General features: G+C 44.5%; 1 protein-coding gene across 1 annotated transcript in view; it reads right to left on the minus strand.

The window, feature by feature from the left end:
• TTLL11 (tubulin tyrosine ligase like 11) overlaps positions 1-15,584 on the minus strand; it is a 42,824-nt gene extending 27,240 nt beyond the window's left edge. Inside the window, exons 1-4 of the mRNA XM_053472615.1 lie at positions 14,823-15,584; positions 10,582-10,681; positions 8,470-8,603; positions 479-1,054 (exon numbers count right to left, since the gene is read on the minus strand). Coding sequence (XP_053328590.1) covers positions 479-1,054; positions 8,470-8,603; positions 10,582-10,681; positions 14,823-15,566 — 1,554 coding nt within the window. The 5' untranslated portion in view covers positions 15,567-15,584. The remainder of the gene's footprint in view (positions 1-478; positions 1,055-8,469; positions 8,604-10,581; positions 10,682-14,822) is intronic.
• Positions 15,585-21,920: the final 6,336 nt, after the last annotated feature.

A 21,920-nucleotide genomic window follows, 5' to 3' on the forward strand; every position in this document is an offset into this window, starting at 1 on the left:
AGCCCGCTAGCTGCCGGCTCAGTCTCTTCTCCGCTGTCTGAGAGAAATAACTGTATCTATTACGTATCCGTTAGCTTAAACTTTCACACACCCCCCCCCCGTTAGCTTGTTACCACTCACAGCAACGTCCGCTAGTAACGTTCCCCTGCAAGACCTTGCTGCTTAACCAGGTCCAAACTGATGTGCGTCCGTGTGAGAATATCGGCATTTAGTTAACCTGCACCTAATTTAACAAGAATTATTTAACGCATTTAGCTAACGTGCCCTCGCCCCATGATAGCTGCGTGGTGTCCCGCTTGCAAATGCCCCCAACGCATGTGGCAGCTCTACAGGTTGATAAAGAACGTGGTGCTGCGTCAAGGCCATGCAATTCTCGTTATAAAAGGAACATTAATTATAAAGGGGTAGAATTTTTTTCAGTAATACGGATTCTCTCCTTGAGCTGGACTGTCTTCTCCTAGAAGGTCTCTCTGCTTACCTGGAAGCATGAGGGTCCCGGTTTCCCCGGCGGTATATCAGCCTGGTAATACACTTTGAGCTCCGGCGTCAGAGCAATGACGGTCTTAATCACGAGCGCGATGACATCCGACCACACTTTCCTGACGTCGGCCCCTTTGGCCGACAGCCTATAGAGGATGCTGGAGAAGGTCCTCTTGCTGCCGGTGTGAGCGCTGTCCGAGTGGACGAAGTTCCCGCTGTGGACGTTCAGCGAGTAGTTGGTAAGGTGCATGTATACCTTGTGGAGGTTTTTATGGGTCGGTTCTTGATACGGCTCCGTGCAAAACCTCGAGAGGCCTTCTTTGGCCACGTAGATCTCGAGGGGGTCTAAAGACCTCAGCAAGACGTAGAGGCGAATGTCAAATTTGAGCTTGTCTATCAGCAAGGGTCTGCTCATGTACTCCTGGACTATCGCGGGTCTATTCTGCATGCCTCCCATCATGCGGATTTCCGCGGGGTCTTTAATGAGGTAGATGCCATCTCCTTGACAACCCCCGTCAGGTTTCACAATGAAGGTGGGCTTCCACAGAGGGTCCTTTTCTTTAGCCATACGTACCTGGGAATAATAAATACACTTAAAAATTATATATTAATTATATTTACTTATTAAAACTGTTCTCAAAGGATGTATATCGCATACAATGTCTGAGTTTATGAATGAAAGCGGGTATATATACAAGAATGTTGCGTATGTTACCCATAGTAATGAAGAATGGAGATTGCAACATAGCCCAGGAGAAAGTTTAGTCTTTAGTTGAAGTTAATAAGTTTTATTGGACCAATAGACACAACGATTCAATGCTAAATAAGCCTTCAAGATCTTTGAGGACCTCATTCCATCTGGAGAAGAGACCTCTGATGTCCCCAAAAACTATGTGACTAGGTTTTTAGGAATGGTGGCACCAAAAAAAAGGTATCACCTTCAACTAAAGACAGTTTAATGTGGTCTAGATGATGCTGCATGGTGAGCCTAGCGCCCGACTTAAATCATCTGTATGGATGCTACCGAGGAGTGGGCTTCAAACGTTGGTCTAGAGTTTGGTCTGAGGTCTAGACGTTGACTACGTAAGGATTGAGAAGACCCTATGGATCGTTCCAGCCTTCTATAAGGATTGTGAATCATTCCGCTACGTGGTTAGAGGGATACCCCTCGTTACGAGCATTGCTACGGCCGTGGGTGCCTCTAAAGCGTGAAGGCACTTTGGGGAAGAGGTTCTTCAATCTGTAGAACCGCCGAGTTCCAGAACGTGAATTTGTTCCCTAAATTAAGGATCGGCTGAAAGAACAAAAGTATGAATGGGTCGTCACATTATGATGGGGTTTGTCGAAACAGGGGGGGGGGGATCCCCTCTCTGCAATGTTGTAGAACACACACAGGGCAAATAAGGTGCCCAATATATGGGGCAAGGTCGCCATACTGATGACTCCGGTGAAAATGGAGGAACTGAACACTATTTTAATAGTTAAAAGTATTACCAAGGCTGATTTATAAAGGAATGGCGTCCCAGGACAGTCTTGGGCGGCAGAACATTCATCAAGTTCTTCAAGGTTAGGGTTTAACATTTATGTTTCCGTAAGCATTCTGCTAATGGGTTAATTAGATGCGGGTTACGGAAAATCCTGAGACGCTGGCGGCTAATTAGCGAGAACTGGACAGAGCCGCTTGCTCTAATTCTGTCACGCTTTCACTAGCGCAGGTAACTTGAAGGATAAACTACAATTCCCATCATCCAATCTGTGGTTCATCCAAAGCAGGCTGCCTGGCTCCACACTAGCAACAAAAAACTAAGATTTTTTTTTTTTACGCCAAGTTCCTTTAAGAGAGAAAAAGGACAATCAGTGGAATTGGTGATTTAAATTGATGCTCACACAATAGCCCTTTTTTGTCATGGAAAATTTCCAAGAAACCAATGAATTCAACCCAATTCATACTCAATGGATTGTTCAAGGATGATTCAGATGTCTTGAAGATCAGAGAGGTCAGGCACATCTCTCAGAGAAATGTAAGTGAAACCCTTACAGATGCACCTTGTTAAACTTTCTGAATTGTGGTTATTTACGACTTGATTAATGTTCGAAGGTATCGTCCTCGTCTGCGGCGGCGGCCCGTCGTTCCGAGGCCACACAGCGCCCTCTAATGGCCAACGCGGGAATGTTCACCGGTACAGGGGCCGAGAGAAACGATGTTCAATATTTAACTTCCCAACGGTAAATCTTCTATAAAAGATGCAATTTTAGCTGTAATTGTAAGATGCAAATAATCTTTTTTTCCCCCAAAGCAAATATATTCCGTTATTATTATTATTATATTATTTCATAGCTGTTTATAAGACATTTTGTTTGTAAACAGACTCAGTCAGTTTAAACACAAAAAACATGCTATATATACAGTATAGATATATATATATATATATATACACATACACACACATACATATACACACACAATATATATATATATACATACACACACATACATATACACACACAATATATATATATATATATATATATACACACACATACATACACACAACATATATATATAGTTTTTTATATATATATACACACACACATACATTTTCATGCTGGCCTTTTGGTTTAAACGTAAACTTTTGGTTGGATCTAAAAATATTAAAATACTTTAGGGGCGTGGCTGGAGGTGTGGCTAGGGGTGGGGCTTTACCAAGACTTTATCATCTAACCTATAGTTAGCTTTTCATGTATTGGTAAGGCATTGAGAAGAATAAAGTATTTTATTCACCCCGTTTAATTTATAAAGCCGTTTCTATACACATTATCGGGGCTTTTAGGGCCGTAGAACCCTGCGATCCCCTCATACCCAGCAAACATTCTGACCTCCTAGAAAAGAGGGGCATCAGGGGAGGAAAGAGGGGCATCAGGGGGGGGAAAGAGGCAGGCACAGGAATTTCGGAGCGCGTATCATACTTTTAGAATGTTTTAGACTGTAATGTTTATGTAAGCAGATGTTGGGAAGCAACGAAAGGTGTCCAAGTACGATCTTCTCATCCAAAGCTCCGAGCCGCGAAATGTCAGGGACATCTAAAGCTGCTCGACGTGCCCGGCGCTGGGAAGCGGACAGCTTTGTTCGAAGGCTTGTTGCGTGTGCGGCCGCGTGCCGCGGAGATTATGAACTGCGGTGACACGAGTAGATGTGAGACGGACATCTGCCGTCCAGGAACCGGACCAAGGCGGCCAGCCTGTGTCAAATGGGCCACATCTGTCAGAAGGTAATTATTTTTCGGCTTTCCAGCCTGGACGGGATTCGAATCAATGACCTCGAAACGCAAACTCTGTGGCATCCTGCCAATCACCAAGGTCGCCCGTGTAACAATCTTTTATTATCGAGTAACAATAACAGTAAATGAGAGAATTGTGTAAAAGAGGGGGGGGAGAGCTCCCAGATCAACTGGTAAGTTATGACATCACTATTTCGTAATATGAGAGTTCCGTTTTAGAATGTTCATCATACGGAACGCTGTAGGCACGCTCGGCCCTCCTAAAACTGTTTCTGGACCTGGAAGAACACGGGATCCACCATGAACCAACTAAGACGCCCAATAGAGTTGGGTCAAGAGAAGCCCCTAGGCATTTGGGACCCGAAACGCCAACGACTGAGTCAAAATACCTTGTATGTAAAATGGGTGGTCCCAAAACCCCCATAGGCTGTTGACTAGTGTGCCCCTAAATTTTGGATTAGAAACATACCAGGGCTTCAAGTCGCCAATCAGTGGAGAGAGAAAAACTCTATGAAACTTCTTCCGGGCAATTGAAACATTCATTAAATAGAAGGATTTTGGAAAAGAAAATAAACTGAAACTTTTTGTATGATGTGCGTGGTGGGTGGGGGGCCGGGCAATGAAATTAATTAAATTTTAACCGAGTAAAAGAGGAGCCACGGGAGACAGAAAATGGAAAAAAATGACTCATTAATAACCTGTCAGAACGTACCTCCACTTCTTGGTAGGAGGCCGCGTGAAAAATGACGAGAGAAGAGGAACGCGTTTCTGCCGCGGCGTTGGCAAATGCCAGCGATGCTTCGTGGTAATTTTATTTAAAATGATGATCGCCTCTCATCGCCTTTATACCGTACGAGAGAACGAGAGGAGAAGAGTCCTGCCTGGCAAAGTCTTCCGACGAGAGTCAAGAAGTTTAAGGATCTATGACATCATGGAAGCGGGAAAAAGTTTGAGACGGCGACTCAAGACCATCAAAAAAAAAACAATGATATTTTTTGAAGGTTGGGGGAAAAATCTCCGTATTAAAAGCTTAGAATTTTTTTGCAGTAAATCTCACTTTTTAACCGTTAAAGAGCATCCGTGGCGATGCCAACAAGCCCCCCCCCCGGCGATCAGACCTGCTGATGAAATCAGGTCTTACTTGAGAAGATATTTATTTGTTGCCGGCTGGACAGCTTTATCGCGTAATCGATTCCCCGTCAGACGTTCAGCGCGCGGCCGTAACGCTCACTTGACACTTGGGGCCAAAAAAAAATAAGATAGAAAATCGGACCGCGGAGCGAGACTCGGCGGAAGGTGCGTTTTTTTCCTCGGAAATTTTCTCAATGTATCAACTTACGGCGAAAAGAAAAGGTTTCAAGCTTCTGAGGACTGCGTCGGGGCGGACAATTTATGGTGAAAAAAGATTTATGGTGAAAAATAAAATAAAAACTTTCACACCTGAGTCTCCTGTCCATCAAATAAATATGGCTGTTTTTGTAAGCATACCTCCAGACATTCTTTATCGAGACTTTTTATGTGACGGGCCTGTTGGTAGCTATTGGTGTAACCGAGTGGGGCATGTAGAAAAAGAATAATGGGTTTTATTTACCCTGTTTAATTTATTAACCCATTCCCTGCTGTTTCTATACATATTATCGGGGCTTTTAGGGCTGTAGAACCCTGTGATACCCAGCAAACAAAAGAGGGACTGGTCACACTGATCCTGGACACTTGGGAGGTATGCCAAAGATAAGCGTATTGGCTTTTTTTTTTTGTATTTGAATATAATATGGTTTAGGGCTTTTAAGCAGCAAGAATAGAATTGTGGATGAGGTCACCGAGGCGGCGAAGAAGCGAAATAATTCTTGTTATTGAGAGCATCCTGCGCATGAAGATGCCTGCGAGGGGGGGGGGGGAGACCAGGAGTTTGTCAAGGAAAATAATAATTTTATCTCCAGACGTTCTGGCGTCTCGGCTACGGCGATGTTGGATGCACGGTGCAGTAATAAGGCGCCGGCGAGCCGTCAATTAACCGTCCGCAGTGACAGCGGCTGTCGCCGAATCGCGTAATGAACTGCGCTCGCAGAGGCTTTCCGATTCCATTCGCGAGATTTAATTCCACTACCGGTCATATGTCCAAATTCTCCAATTTTTGTCAAACCAGGAATAATGAAATCTGCAGAACCCCCAACACACGCTACCATTCAAAAGTTTGGGGTCACTTATACATTTCCTCGTTTGTTTTTTTTTTTTTTTTAAAGAAAAGCAGATTTTGTCCATTAAAATAACATGAGCTGGATCAGAAATCCAGCGCAGACAGGGTTAACGTAAATGACTATTGTAGCTGGAAACGGCAGATTTTTAATGGACTCTCTTCATAAGCGTTCATCACTCTTTATCACTCCCATCACTCCTGTGTTCCAATGGCCCTTTATCACTCCCATCACTCCTGTGTTCCAATGGCCCTTTATCACTCCCATCACTCCTGTGCTCCAATGGCCCTTTATCACTCCCATCACTCCTGTGTTCCAATGGCCCTTTATCACTCCCATCACTCCTGTGTTCCAGTGGCCTTTATCACTCCCATCACTCCTGTGTTCCAATGGCCCTTTATCACTCCCATCACTCCTGTGTTCCAATGACCCTTTATCACTCCCATCACTAAAGCTTTTGGTGAAGCTTTATACATTTTCTGTCCCTTACCCAATCATTTTTTTTAAAAAGCCTTAAAACAACCTGAAAAAGTGAAAAGTTATTTCATAAAGTTTAGTGATTCCAAATCAATACTTGTCCAACCCGCACGCTTTGATGGTCCTTTAATTAATTTTATAATCCGATATGCAGTTTTCTCTATCGTTATTTAAGATAAGAACACCTACGAAGGAACTACAGAAACTTTTTCGTTCATTATTTTTAACCTAAAACTACAGTCAAGGTGAAAAAAGGTGTTTTTTTTAAACATTATTTCTGTTATTTAAAAAAGTTTTTTTTTTTGTTTTTTTTTTTACATTATTTCTATTTAATTGGCGCGTCAACACACTCCTGAACGCCATACAGACTATAATCTACTTGGCTGAATAAAGTATCGAGCCATAAAAATCCATTAACAAGAAAAAAAAAAATACCATCAACAGTAATTACTGAGTTGAGATGCAATAATTAGAATTGGTAAAAAAAAAATGTAATAATATATAATTACAGTATTAAAAATCTTTGCAGTATACTAATTGAAGAATGTAATTATTGTCATTTTTTTTTCATTCTGGAACTTTAATTTGGACGCGTTCCATCTTAACAAAGTAGTGATGGAAGAAAAATAAGTTATAAATAATTTCAATTAAAAATTTCAAGCAATAGGAAAAGTGAAATACGCGTTATTTCCAAAGCGACAAGTTATTTGGAGATTGAAATCCTCAGTTTTATGATATTTTAAGATACAATATGGGTTCCAATGGCCCTTTATCACTCCCATCACTCCTGTGTTCCAATGGCCCTTTATCACTCCCATCACTCCTGTGTTCCAATGGCCCTTTATCACTCCCATCACTCCTGTGTTCCAATGGCCCTTTATCACTCCCATCACTCCTGTGTTCCAATGGCACGTTGTGTTCGCTGATCCAAGTTTAAGTGTAAAAGGATAATTGATGGTTAGAAACCCTTTTTGTAATTATGTTACAGCCAGAAATGTCCTTGTTTTCCATTAAAACAGCTGGGTGACCCCAAACTTTTGAGCGGCTGTGTGTATAATTTCCCCCTGGATAAAAGATGATAGACGTGTCCTGTAAAGTATATAAAACACATTTATTTGCCTGCGCTGCCCTCTAGAGGTCGGTCTGTAGTATTTACGGGTTAAGCTGCGATGTAACATAGTTAAAGGTAGCGGTTCTATCGCCGCGCCGTGTAGTAAAGATTTATGAGATCAGACTCGCCAGGTGAATCGACGTCATCGCTCTTCAGGGGCTTCACCTCGACCGGATTTCACCTAATTTATAAAACGTTTGATTATACGTTATAAATTGGGTCGGTTTTACTGAAATTGGCATGATTTAAAAATTCTCCCCCCTCCTTCTCCACACCTGCTCTAAAAAAAAAAAAAGAGCATAAAACAGAAGAAAACGGTGCTAAGCCCGAGTCCGCAAAGTCTACGGGTTCCTTGGGCTCATCAAACCATTCCTCCTTCCAACTAATAAGCAGGTTGGAAAGAAGTAGGGTAGATCAGTGTTGGCGGCAACAAAACCCGAAGAGCACGATGTCTGTTATAAGAATAGATAAAAACAGATCTTTAGAACATTGTCGGCCATCAAGCCGGGGGAGGGGTGAACGGATATTACGCAAAAGAGAAGAAAACTTTTTTCCGACGAAGAACCCGACGGGAAGGAATAATCAATCAAAACTCATGAGAAGCTGTGGCTCACGTCGAGGCCCTCCCTGTCTAAAGTCTACATTTACGTCTTGCTAATGCCGTCGCACTTGTCGACACCGCCTTCCATCATCGCGCGCGGCTCCTGAACCGCATAAATCTACGAGACCTTTCTAGAAACGCATTCCATTAAAGTAGGCATCGCACCATGTGAACGACAATAACGTCTGACGCTTCAATTCCATTTTGCCGCTGATTATTCTCTTCGCGATCAGGTTATAACAACAGACCGCTGGCAGCAAAACGTGTAAGTAAGAGTAACGAGTGGTTTATCGGAGGCAGCTGAAACATCAGGTTTTAGGGCCATACCTGAGCGCTGAAGAGGTGAAACTCTTCCGGGAGGATCCACGACTGGGGGTAAAAGTTGTATTCCTCCGGGAACAGCTCCTGCATGGTTCTCACAGCTCGGCTGAAGTTGATCTTACGCACCATCTCCGTCATACCTCGAGAGAAATTGTATTATAGAGAATCACTGTGCTTACTCAAACTACCACTTCCATACCCTTCCTCCCCCCACACAAAAGGGGTGTCAAAAAATATCTCCAACAAATGAAAAGATTGATCCTTTATTCCCATTAGGAATGGAATCTGGGACCTGTTGAGGTTCTACTGGACCGTGTACAATGTAGAGATTTGGTGATTCTTCGGTGGGGGGGATGTGGGGTTGACCTTTTGGTTCCCACGTTGCCTTGGAAGACTTTCTTCAAATGGGGACCAAGAAGGTCGGGCACCCAACTGCTTTTAACAAAGAAGAAAGAGAGGGGCTACAAATCTCTTCTGTAGACCCAGAAGAAAAAGTTTGCCCTACAAACCGTTGGGCGGACCGAAGACTAATCAGGCCTTCCTCAACGGTAACGTTTTGCCCAGCGAAGGAAAGGAGAGCTAAAAAATGTACCATAAAATAAACATTCAAGGTTGGATATAAATCTCCACCCGATGTACAATAAAATAAGGTTTATACTACGGATATTAAAACAGCAGAACCAAAGGATCGGAATTAGAATGTAGACCTCATGGGTTACAACCTCAACGTATTCATCTCTCAACGAGAGGTCAGCTCGGTTCTCATCTATCCAGATGGAGATATACATCTATTCCAGACCTTTACAGTAATGGTCCTCGTTACCAGACCCAATGAAAATTATACCCCCCCCCCAGCTGCCTTATTACTAAATGTGGTATTTTTCTCCGTCTTATAATAAAAGGCGGTTTACTGCCCCGTAATAAACGGCCTCTTAAAATTCAGACAAGCTTGGATTTGGAGTAGAACAGTTAGAATTCTATCTTCATTTTATGATAGCGATCAAAAGGAATTATAATAATAAATCATTGGCTAAGAATTAATAACGAGCGTTATAGACTTGTCTAGTTCCAGGGTTTGCTCGAATACCAGGAAAAATGCCCCAGTTGTGCCAAGAGCATCAGGACACTCACGCCACGGGACCGCCACGTGCGCCATTTCCAAAAAAACGCATGTGTTGAATAGTTTGCACTGGTCAATGCTCAGAATTACCATGGAAACGGGGAGTTACCATGGAAACCTCACTTTTTTACGGTAACTCTCCCAGCTTCAATTCATTCTCCGTAATCGGCCTCGTTTTCCCAGAGTTTGTGAGTTTTTAAGTATTTTTCGAAATACCCCCGAGATACCCATTTGCCTTTCTACCATATATAATAAAATATTAGGACGTTAATGAAACGTTCCATGAGATGTTTTAATCTACCCGTTTCCACGGAAACATCGGTTTTGCTGTAACAATATCCAGCGTATAATTTAAACATTCCGTTCCAGAATAGTAATGGCTGCACTCCGGAAGAATGGTTATGGTTCCTTCCCGCGATAACGAAGAGTTTATGTCATTTCTGATTCAGTATTTAGAAAAACGGTTAACACCAAAAATGTTTAGTTTTGGGATGGAAGAGTTCTCCACGCGTTGGGGTCTGATACCCCCCCCGGACAACAAGCCGGCCGTGGAGCTGACTGGCGGTAAGCGAAGAAAAAAGCTTTCCACGGGAAGGGGAAAAGGCATATGGGGGGGATTGGGGGCTTCTGCAGAATCCCCCCCCCCATGGATTTGCAAGGGGGGCACTACGGAAATCTAAAGGGACCTGTCAGCTATCACACGCATTAAAGGTCATATGATGGTTGGGGTGTCCCTTTGTAATACGGACGAAGAAAGAAGACAGAAGAACAAAAAGAAAGAAGAGAAGCGAAGACAGGGACATGAAAACAGTCAGCAGAGAAGCTAGGGAGGCGGAAGAAACAAGCGCGTTTCTGGAACACGAGAGGTTAAAAACGCACAGCTCGCCATCCTGAATATCTAAACCCTGATTATAAGCCGCACCGCTAATTTAAATTAGGGGTAAATTTGGGTATATTTGGGCCAATACGGCCATTTTTAAACGTGAAACTCAATTTACCTGGAAACTTGTTGACTTGTCCGGACGAAACGTTTTCGCTTTCGTGAAAGGAGACTCCGTGCCAGTAGATATCGCAGGGTAACCGGCGTCCGAGGGGAAACTGCGAAGACGGAGACATCGATTACATCGGAACAGAAATAGCGCACAACGCATCAGGCAAATACTTAACATTTTTTAACATTTACAAACTCGAGCATCTCTTACGGTGAACCCGGGACCATTTACGGTCCTCGCTTCTTCGCAGACAGGGTTGACTTTCCGCAGGGTCACGTCACGCCGACACCGCGGCTCATTTAAGTGAGAATTGGGCAAGGGCCCCCATTTGTGTGTTCCTCGACATGCATCAAGCAGGGCCCCCCCGGAAAACCAGTCCTGTTTATGAACACCATTCACTTATTCCCTTCTTGGACGTAGAAGCCAACGCATCCCGCCATCCAACCCATCGGCCATTCTTTTAATTCATTTGGAGTCCGGCCGATGACTACCAAGAATGAAGGATGATCTGAGCTAAACATTTAAAGTATCGCCACAGGCATTTACAAAAGAAACCTGAATTTATATATTTCTAAAGTTACTTTTTTTAATAAAGAACGGGCACAATGGAATTTTGTTCTAGAACCCCGACCAACGATCCGTTTCTTTCCTCTTGGAAGCTGCGAAGGAACCCAAAGCTTGCCTGGGTTTGGCCGTCCGTCACATCTCTGCGTTTGAGGAACGGACTCTGGAAGGAGACCTTTAAATGACCCGCCGTCGTTTTCTTTTACCATGATTTGTAATTTTGTGAAGCCCCCCCCCGGCCTCGTTCAAACTGAAATCGATGGCCTGGTGGAGATTTTCATCACGAAAACGGAGGCGCGGGACTCGGCGGAGATATTTCTGCTGCACTGATCAGTCTGGTTAATGTTTAACGCAGGAATCAAAGGGCCGTGAGACCGCATAGTAAATGATCCGCCGCCTTCATAGGGTTAAGTTTTTACTATATTTATTACTATTGGACTTTTTGTTTATCCAAACGTGTGACGGCAGATTTGGTTTAAAAGTAAGGAACGGAAATAATTAAGTTGTTCGTAGAAATAATCCAGAGCTGCCCCGGATTCTTCCAAGGACAGGCGACCTCCGGACTCTGCGTTAAATCCACCCCACTGGGTTTTTTTTTTTTTTTTTTTTTTTTTTTTTTACTAGTATCAGATTCAATTCAATCTTTTTTAAACCAGTTGTCCCATAATATAATGTTTTCAGGCAGCTATTCTCGCTCTGTTATCTGATCCCCGATCTACTAAACACCCCGACTCCTTATCATACTGCCTGTGGGAAACAATAGAATGACTCAGTCTTAATCGCTCAGTGGACTCTCTGACTAATGAAAGTCTATGGAGGGACAGACTTCATTAGCATCGCCATAAAGCATCAGCTCAGTGTGGGGTTTGAGCCAGGAAAGTCACCAAAATTATCACATGACTGACAGCAACGGCGGCTCCAGGTCTGCAGATAAAGGGAGTTTATTGGAACAAAATGAGATAAAACCAGGTTTTTGTCACCAACCGACATTACTGTATACAGCGCTGGGGGGTTATATTACTGTATACAGCGCTGGGGGTTATTACTGTATACAGCGCGGGGGGGGGGTATATTACTGTATACAGCGCTGGGGGGTTATATTACTGTATACAGCGCTGGGGGGTTATATTACTGTATACAGCGCTGGGGGGTTATATTACTGTATACAGCGCTGGGGGGGTTATATTACTGTATACAGCGCTGGGGGGGTTATATTACTGTATACAGCACTGGGGGGTTATATTACTGTATACAGCTCTGGGGGGTTATATTACTGTATACAGTGCTGGGGGTTATTACTGTATACAGCGCTGGGGGTTATTACTGTATACAGCTCTGGGGGTTATTACTGTATACAGCTCTGGGGGTGTTATATTACTGTATACAGTGCTGGGGGTTATATTACTGTATACAGCGCTGGGGGGGTTATATTACTGTATACAGCGCTGGGGGGTTATATTACTGTATACAGAGCTGGGGTTATATTACTGTATACAGCGCTGGGGGGTTATAATACTGTATACAGAGCTGGGGGTTATATTACTGTATACAGCGCTGGGGGGTTATAATACTGTATACAGCGGGGGGTTATATTACTGTATACAGCGCTGGGGGGTTATTAATGTATACAGCGCTGGGGGTTATGCTTAAGGAGAAAAATACATTTCTTTTCTATCCAGAACCCCTTTAAGCAGGGCCACCGCATTCTTTCTTCGATGCCAGGCTGGGACCCTGCGGTGAATAAACCCCTTGTTGCTCATTCTGTTTTTGGATCAAAGTATTATCGGGAAGCTTGATTGGATTCGGGGGGGGGGTCACTGACTGGTCTCTGCTCGTTAACCCATTTGTAGACTGAATGCCTCCTGGGTCCCCCCCTCCTGTTTCACATTCATTTACTAATGACTAGTGTGAGGAATGAAAGCGAGTATCAGAAGGTGAACCTCCCCGAATCTCATGTTCTTCTGCATTATGAACTCGCCAAAAGCGCCATTAGCTCTGGAAGCTGGCGGGAGAAATCGTTTAAAGCGAGCGGGTGATGTATGATCTGAGCCTTTACTGCGAGGATGTCATACTGGCTGCAGACTAAGTAGTCACCGAGCCTCTTCTTTCATCTTAATGCAGGCAGCTCCCATCAATCTTAGCCGACGCACAGAAATTTACATCGGCGCTGGCTGCTTCTGAGGGTGCGAGACATCTGTTTCACCGCACAAAATGTGAAGGAAGAGAGGAATCTTTCAACTTAATTGATGCCATAATCAACCGTCAGATCCTTCTGAGCCTTCGCTTCCCGGCGTTACAATGGAGCCGCATAACGTTACCCGATCTGCAAGACGCAGGTACCCGCGCACCGGCAGCCGCCGACAATGCAAACAACAACAGTATATCCTTTTATACTTAAACTTGGATCACCGAACACAACATGCCATTGGAACACAGGAGTGATGGGAGTGATAAAGGGCCATTGGAACACAGGAGTGATGGGAGTGATAAAGGGCCATTGGAACACAGGAGTGATGGGAGTGATAAAGGGCCATTGGAACACAGGAGTGATGGGAGTGATAAAGGGCCATTGGAACACAGGAGTGATGGGAGTGATAAAGGACCATTGGAACACAGGAGTGATGGGAGTGATAAAGGGCCATTGGAACACAGGAGTGATGGGAGTGATGAAGGGCCATTGGAACACAGGAGTGATAGGAGTGATAAAGGGCCAATGGAACACAGGAGTGATGGGAGTGGTAAAGGGCCATTGGAACACAGGAGTGATGGGAGTGATGAAGGGCCATTGGAGCACAGGAGTGATGGGAGTGATAAAGGGCCATTGGAGCACAGGAGTGATGGGAGTGATAAAGGGCCATTGGAACACAGGAGTGATGGGAGTGATAAAGGACCATTGGAACCCAGGAGTGATGGGAGTGATAAAGGGCCATTGGAACACAGGAGTGATGGGAGTGATAAAGGGCCATTGGAACACAGGAGTGATGGGAGTGATGAAGGGCCATTGGAACACAGGAGTGATAGGAGTGATAAAGGGCCAATGGAACACAGGAGTGATGGGAGTGGTAAAGGGCCATTGGAACACAGGAGTGATGGGAGTGATAAAGGGCCATTGGAGCACAGGAGTGATGGGAGTGATAAAGGGCCATTGGAGCACAGGAGTGATGGGAGTGATAAAGGGCCATTGGAACACAGGAGTGATGGGAGTGATAAAGGGCCATTGGAACACAGGAGTGATGGGAGTGATAAAGGGGCCTCTGTACGCCTATGAAGAGATTCCATTAAAAAATCAGCCGTTTCGAGCTACAATAGACATTTACAACATTAACCCCGTCCGCGCTGGATTTCCGATCCATTTCATGTTATTTTAATAGACAAAATCTGCTTTCCTTTAAAAAATAAGGACATTTAACTTTTGAGTGGCTGTGAATATGTGTCATTAATGGTACCAGAAGCAGGTATATGGCGAGTGATGCAGGTGCATGGCGAGTGATGCAGGTGCATGGCGAGTGATGCAGGTGCATGGCGAGGGATGCAGGTGCATGGCGAGGGATGCAGGTGCATGGCGAGGGATGCAGGTGCATGGCGAGGGATGCAGGTGCATGGCGAGGGATGCAGGTGTATGGCGAGTGATGCAGGTGTATGGCGAGTGATGCACTGAGATGTCTGACAGGGAGGTCACTCACTTCTTTCCACCTCAGCTGCTGGATACTGATCTTCAGGGCCTCCAGGGAAGTTTTGGCTTTGGAGCTGTCCACAGTCACCTGCTTCTTCGTCCTCCTGGCTTCTACTTTCTTCTGCACCCCTTTCTTCTCCTGCTGGGACCCCACTTTGATGGAGGATCTAGCCACCCTATGGTCAGACCTTTCCCTGGGGCAGCTGCCTCCACGAGATGCGGGAGATGGACTATACTCTGGCCGAGTACCCCCAGCTCTGGCTTTTAGCCCACGTCTGCCCTCGGATCCTTCTCTCCGCTGGCTCCTGGCCTTATGTTTGGCGCTGCACCCGGCATCCCCCTGACCTGAGCCTGGTGGGATCCCACACCAAGCCTCAGGTGGGGTTCTATAACCTGCGGCCCCTCTTTGTCTAGTCTCCAAACCCTCGCCGCCACCTGTGCCCACCGCAGACCTGGCCTCCAGCCTGACTGCCCTGGCTTGCTTGGCCCTTGCTGAAAGCCTCTCCTCCAGGACAGCTGGCAGGTCTTGTCTTAGCCGGACATCTGCTGCCACCTGTCCTACAGCTTCTTTCTCCTCCCTCGATGTAATGCCCTTTTCTACCCCTCCTGCCCATCCTTGTTGCCCCTCTGCTGCCACGCACTGTTCTGTTTCTCCTAACCTCACCTCTATCTCCATCCCATCATCCGCCCCTGGTGCCAATTCCCAGTCTGCCCCTACTTGCAATACCAGCTCACATTCTGCCCCCACTCTCATCTGCTGTTCTCCATCCCTTTGCATTGCACCTCTTACCCCTACATCTGCCCCTCCCTGCATTACTCCTAATGATAACCCCTGCCCTGCTCGCCTTGTCACCCCCAGCTCACCCTTTCCATGCCCCCTCTCCTCTCTTACCCCTCCCGGTTCTGCCCCTGATGCCATCATCTGCTCTATCCCTCTTTGCACTGTCCCTTCTATCCCCACAGTTACCCCGCCCTCCATTACCTCCTGCCCTGCCACACCCAATTCACCCCTCACACGCCTTGCCTCCCCTATTGCCCCACCTGCCCCCAGAGCATGCTCTGCCTGCCCGGGGAGTCTCCCTTGGATGCCCCGGATACCCTCCCTCTCCCTGGCTGAGATACCCCTCGTGGCCGGGAGAGGGCCAGCTCATGCCCAGACCGGTGTAGAAGCAGCCATTTACCCGGGAGGCTCCTCCCCCTCGCACGCGGGATTGTTTGGGTCTGGTTGACAGCGCAACCGGACGGGATCGGGCGAGGGACAAACCTCTGCGAAAAAAAGCAAACGCGAACCTGCTCTGTATAATAGACTGACCAGGCAGCCCCACACACCCTGAAAGCACATCTGTCTGTTTACAGCAATACAGATTCTTGGTTTTTACTAAAACTGTCCTTTTTTGTTATATTTATTCTGCTAATAACAGCTTATCATATTATTGTGTTCATTTGTTATTATTATTTATTGATTTAGCGCCATCATATTCCGCAGCGCAGTACCAAATGAAGACAAGTACTGGTTTTTAGTCAACGTTTGGATAATTATGTTATTCCTAGAGAGATACAAACACGCGCATATTCATTAAAACCCGATAATAAATCCGCAAGATCGTTTTAATAACTCCAACCTAATTTTAATATTTTTTTTTTATTATTAAATGTTCTGTATAGGGACATTTTTGTACCATTATTTAACACTAATTAAGAGAATCTCTCGCCAATATTTTTATTCCTAGTATCTCATTAAAAACAAGTTTTTGGAAATATTGCTCTGTTTTCTGTTTAAAATAAATTCTAATTATTTTCACATAATATGTTTTCAGGCAGCTGCATATCAGCCGTTTGTATCAGTTCCCGGTCTGTTATCTGAGCCCCGATCTACTAGATAAACACCCCGACTCCTTATCATACTGCCTGTGGGAAACAATAGAATGCCTTAGTCTTAATTGCCCAGTGGACTCTCTGACTAATGAAAGTCTATGGAGGAATTGACTTCATTAGCATTGCCATAAAGCATCAGCTCAGTGTGGTGTTTGAGCCGGAAAAGTCACCCAAAATATCACGTGACTGACATCATTTTTAAAAGTTCAGCTGTAAATGTGTATTTTCTCCACTTCATTTTAGCCGAGAGCACGACTCGTAGATCGCATCCTGCGAAGGGTTAACATTTATTAAACTGCACCTTCTAAAAACAAACTATTCACAAAGGATCCACCAGGTGGCGCTATTGTACCTTCCACCGAACAAACACAAATATTACATCCAAACATAGAACCTGGCGGCAGATCGGCCCCATTCGGCCCACCTAGTCCGCTGTAAAGACTCAAACCTTAATCAGTCGTTGGTCTCGTCTTAGATTCAGGAGCCGTACGTCTATCCCGCGCATGTTTAATACCCTCGCTGTTTTACCCTCTACCGCTTCTGCCAGGAGGCTGTCCCACTTATCTACCACCGTCTCTCTCGAGTAACTTCCTTTACACTCCATCTAAGCCTCTGACCCTCTAGTTTTGGATTATGTTCTAACGTATTCCCCTCTTGTTAATTCACTGTCTCTGATTGGTTCTTGTCAGTTGCGCAAGGGGAGGGGTCAGGGGTGAGCCTAGGGTTACTGGTGTCTGGTATTTCATCAGTGTCCCCCCTCTGTAAATAACATACATGTAAACCAGTAAACTTGCTCTAACACCATACACCCGCACACGCTAATACCGTACACTTACACACTCTCCCCCCTCTCCGAGGCCGCTCACCTTATCTCACCTCTGACATCATTCTCCGACACTCACACTACACTGACAGACACGGTAACACCAACAGACTCACACGCTAACACCATACACCACACGCACATGCTAACACCATACACACGCTCATACACACGCTAGTACCAATACCATCCACACACTCACTCTAACACTCTAATACATTTATAGATACAAAAACCGTACATACACACAGACATTCCATCTCAACCCTTACGACACCATCACACTGATTACTATAGGAAGCTTTAATATATATGCCGGGTCGGCGACGGTTCCTCCCCAGCACCGGGTCACGCGGCATGCTTATAGTCCAAGACCGGGAATAGAAGTAATTTGTCGGCTGAGAGTACTCGTTTATCAGAATTCCCTCCTGATGGCCGCGCTGTACGTTGCCAGAATCTCAGCCAAATTACTAAACATTTTTTTTCTCATTTGGAAGCTTCTGCTAACGATGCTGGAATTACCGACTGGCGTGTCCTGACTTTTCACGCTCTGTGATGGGGAAAATGCGTTGGCGACAGGGAAGGCAGGATCACAAATCCAAAAAAGCAACAAGGTAAAGATAAATACTACTTCCTAGATGTGATGTAAAGAAGTTTTACCTTACTTTACTGAGAGGGTGGTAGATCAGTGGAACAGCCTCCCAGCAGAAGTGGTAGAGGGTGATACAGTGAATCTAAGACAAGACCAAGAAATTAAGGTTTGAGTCTTTACAGCCGGAGAAACAGGCAACTAGACGGGGGCCGAATGGGGCCGATCTGCCGGCAGGTTCTGGGTTTATAGGTGTTATTATAGGGTTAGTAAACTACCGGAGTAATTGATTGAACTCGAGTTAAGACTCTGTCTCCCCCCCCCCCACCATACTTTATCTTTGAGATCAAACGCAAGGAACCCGGCTTAGAATTCCGATATAAAACGAATAATTGGACGATCTGTCTAATGAGATAAAAGCAAATTGGGATCTTTCTGATAAAACCCCAAAGCCCTAAAGAAACAAAACACAGATATTAAAACTAAGCGGGCGATTACATCATAAGCACGGATTCCTGTTAACCCCGTTAATGCTGGTGGCATTTAATAATAAAAAAAAAAAAAATTGAATTTAAGTTAAAGTAGAAATGTCATGTTAAAGATATCAAGATATCACAGAGATATTTTTTAATGCAAATAAAAATATTATTTAATAAAAACTACTTCAAAAATAATATGAATAATACTTATTCTTATTTATAAAAAAATATTATTTAATAAAAATACTACTACAAATAATAATAACAATAATATGTAAAATAATAATTATTTAATAAAAATAAAAATATGATTTAATAAAAATACTAATAATAATAATATTAATATGAAGAAGAATTCTAATAATCATTATTGCAATACCTGGTCACAGACACTAGAAAAAGCCATATTTTGGCCCAGTAATCTGAATTAAAACATTCCGTTTCACAAACAACTCTTGGCGTTAAAATGAATCCAGTGTGCCAGGACGTTCTGTGGGCTAATGTGTTACTGGGATACATACAGAAAATTATAGAGCGAATCCAAACATTCCAAACATTTATGTCCTCTAATGGCCAATCTCTCTCTGCTACCAATCATTTAGTAGATTTTTTAGGAACGTTTAATACAAGTGTAAAGTTTAAAATATATATGTATATTTTAAACCGCGGTCAATGGGCATAGTCTAATCAGCAATTCATTTTGGTTGGAAAGCTCAGTAAAATATAAACGTAACACGAAAACATTTTAAATAAAATGCTACATTTTATGTCCCTTTTTATGTTGCTCTTTTTCTGGCCAACTTCATTTAACATAATAACAGAAAAATTCTAATTCTCAATAGTCTCGTATTTTCTTTGTTTTAAATATTATCTTTAAAGGAGAAGTCCCATGAAGATAAATATGTTTATCACTCCCATCACTCCTGTGTTCCAATGGCCCTTTATCACTCCCATCACTCCTGTGTTCCAATGGCCCTTTATCACTCCCATCACTCCTGTGTTCCAATGGCCCTTTATCACTCCCATCACTCCTGTGTTCCAATGGCCCTTTATCACTCCCATCACTCCTGTGTTCCAATGGCCCTTTATCACTCCCATCACTCCTGTGTTCCAATAGCCCTTTATCACTCCCATCACTCCTGTGTTCCAATAGCCCTTTATCACTCCCATCACTCCTGTGTTCCAATGGCCCTTTATCACTCCCATCACTCCCGTGTTCCAATGGCCCTTTATCACTCCCATCACTCCCGTGTTCCAATGGCCCTTTATCACTCCCATCACTCCTGTGTTCCAATGGCCCTTTATCACTCCCATCACTCCTGTGTTCCAATGGCACGTTGTGTTCGCTGATCCAAGTTTAAGTTTAAAAGGATAATTGATGGTTAGTGACCCCAAACCTTTGAACGGTGCCTCCTTGAGAATAGTTGTTTTTACACTCTTAGGACATATCACTACATCCTACAGAATATAGTCTAGATTACTATTATCATGTAATACTACATCCTATTTTTTTTTTTACTGGCTACTCTGATTATGGATTTGTTGTCTGGCCGATATTTTAGTGTAAACGAGGCAGGGCCGTATAATAAATAATAAAATAATAATAAATAAATAAGAATAAATAAATAGTACTGTGACGGTAAAACTGATGAGAGCCCCTGGTGGCGCTGCGGGGGGCCGCGGCAGCCTCCGATATCCCACCCGGCCTCTACGCTGCGGAGCGGATTAAAATGACCTGATGGGATTCTGAGTTAAAATTAGAAAAAAAATAATAATTCCCCATATCCCATAACTCATGCGGCAGAAACCGGGGCGCTTATACAGAAGGGGGGTCCAATCATCCCGATCGGAAAATGAAGAGCGCAGCGCGGCGGCGTTTTATGGATGATGCGATGTAAATCAAGGCTGCGTTCGCAATTTATGGCCGAGAGGCTCCGTCTTACATCTGATTGCTTCTGTAGAGCAGCGGCGGAGAAATCCCGGGCGCGGCCGTCTCCCTGCAATCAGCCTAATGGATTGTCTCTCGGTTATGATCATTTTTCTCTTTTTCATTCATTTTATTTATTATTTCAATTATTATTTATTGTTTTATATGGCGCCATCATAGTCTGCGGCGCAGTATGTATATTCTTCAGGGCAGCAGGCCGTAGTGGGTTAGTAGTTCTATGCAGGGTTAGTGTGAAGGGTTAATGTGCAGGGTTAATGTGCAGGGTTAGTGCGCAGGGTTAGTGTGTAGGGTTAGTGCGCAGGGTTAGTGCGCAGGGTTAATGCGCAGGGTTAATGCGCAGGGTTAGTGTGTAGGGTTAGTGCGCAGGGTTAATGCGCAGGGTTAATGCGCAGGGTTAGTGTGTAGGGTTAGTGCGCAGGGTTAATGCGCAGTGTTAATGCGCAGGGTTAGTGTGTAGGGTTAGTGCGCAGGGTTAGTGCGCAGGGTTAATGCGCAGGGTTAATGCGCAGGGTTAGTGTGTAGGGTTAGTGTGCAGGGTTAGTGCGCAGGGTTAGTGCGCAGGGTTAGTGTGAAGGGTTAATGTGCAGGGTTAGTGTGCGGTGTTAGTGTGTAGGTTAGTGTGAAAGGTTAATGCACAGGGTTGGTGTGCAGGGTTAGTGTGCAGGGTTAGTGTTCAGCGTTAGTGCGCAGGGTTAGTGTGCAGGGTTAATGCGTGGGGTTAATGCGTGGGGTTAATACATGGGGTTAATGCACAGGGTTAGTGCGCGGGGTTAATGCATGGGGTTAATGAGTGTAAAATGCCACCTCTGCTCAGAAATAAGTAACTTATTTGTTGACTTCATTAAACTTCTTAGCCCCGTTAACCATTTGGGTGCCGAGGGCAGGTGCTGGAATGTGATTTTTTTCAGGAAATACCTGGATTTACAGGATCTGCTTCTTGCGTGTTTTTAATGTTCTAGAACATGCGCCGTGAGGACGTAACCTAATAATATTTTACCCCTTAAAGACAGAGTCCGGGGCAGTTAGTTTCTGTTTTACTGTTTGGGGTCCGGGCTTTAGACGTTTGGGGGAAGCTGCAGCGGTGGATTATAATTTGGATTGAAGGAAGCCGGTTGAGCGGTTTGTCAGCAGGATCCATTGTGCGGAGGATTCTCCCAGTCTGATCCCAGTATAGTCACTGGTGTGTGAACGGGCCGGGGGCGGGGCGGACAGCGTGGACAAAGAGACGCTTCTGAGAGGCCGTTGGCTGGTTTGAATATAACCGGTTGGGGACAGAATGCGAAGCAAACAAAGGCTGGCAGGGAACCGGGAAACAGGGAGAGGCGGCCGGCTCCGTATAACGCAGGGGAACACCTGCTATCTTTCTAATAATATATATATAGATAGATAGATAG

Source organism: Spea bombifrons, chromosome 8 (genome assembly GCF_027358695.1).
Source record: "Spea bombifrons isolate aSpeBom1 chromosome 8, aSpeBom1.2.pri, whole genome shotgun sequence".
Lineage (NCBI taxonomy): Eukaryota > Metazoa > Chordata > Amphibia > Anura > Pelobatidae > Spea > Spea bombifrons.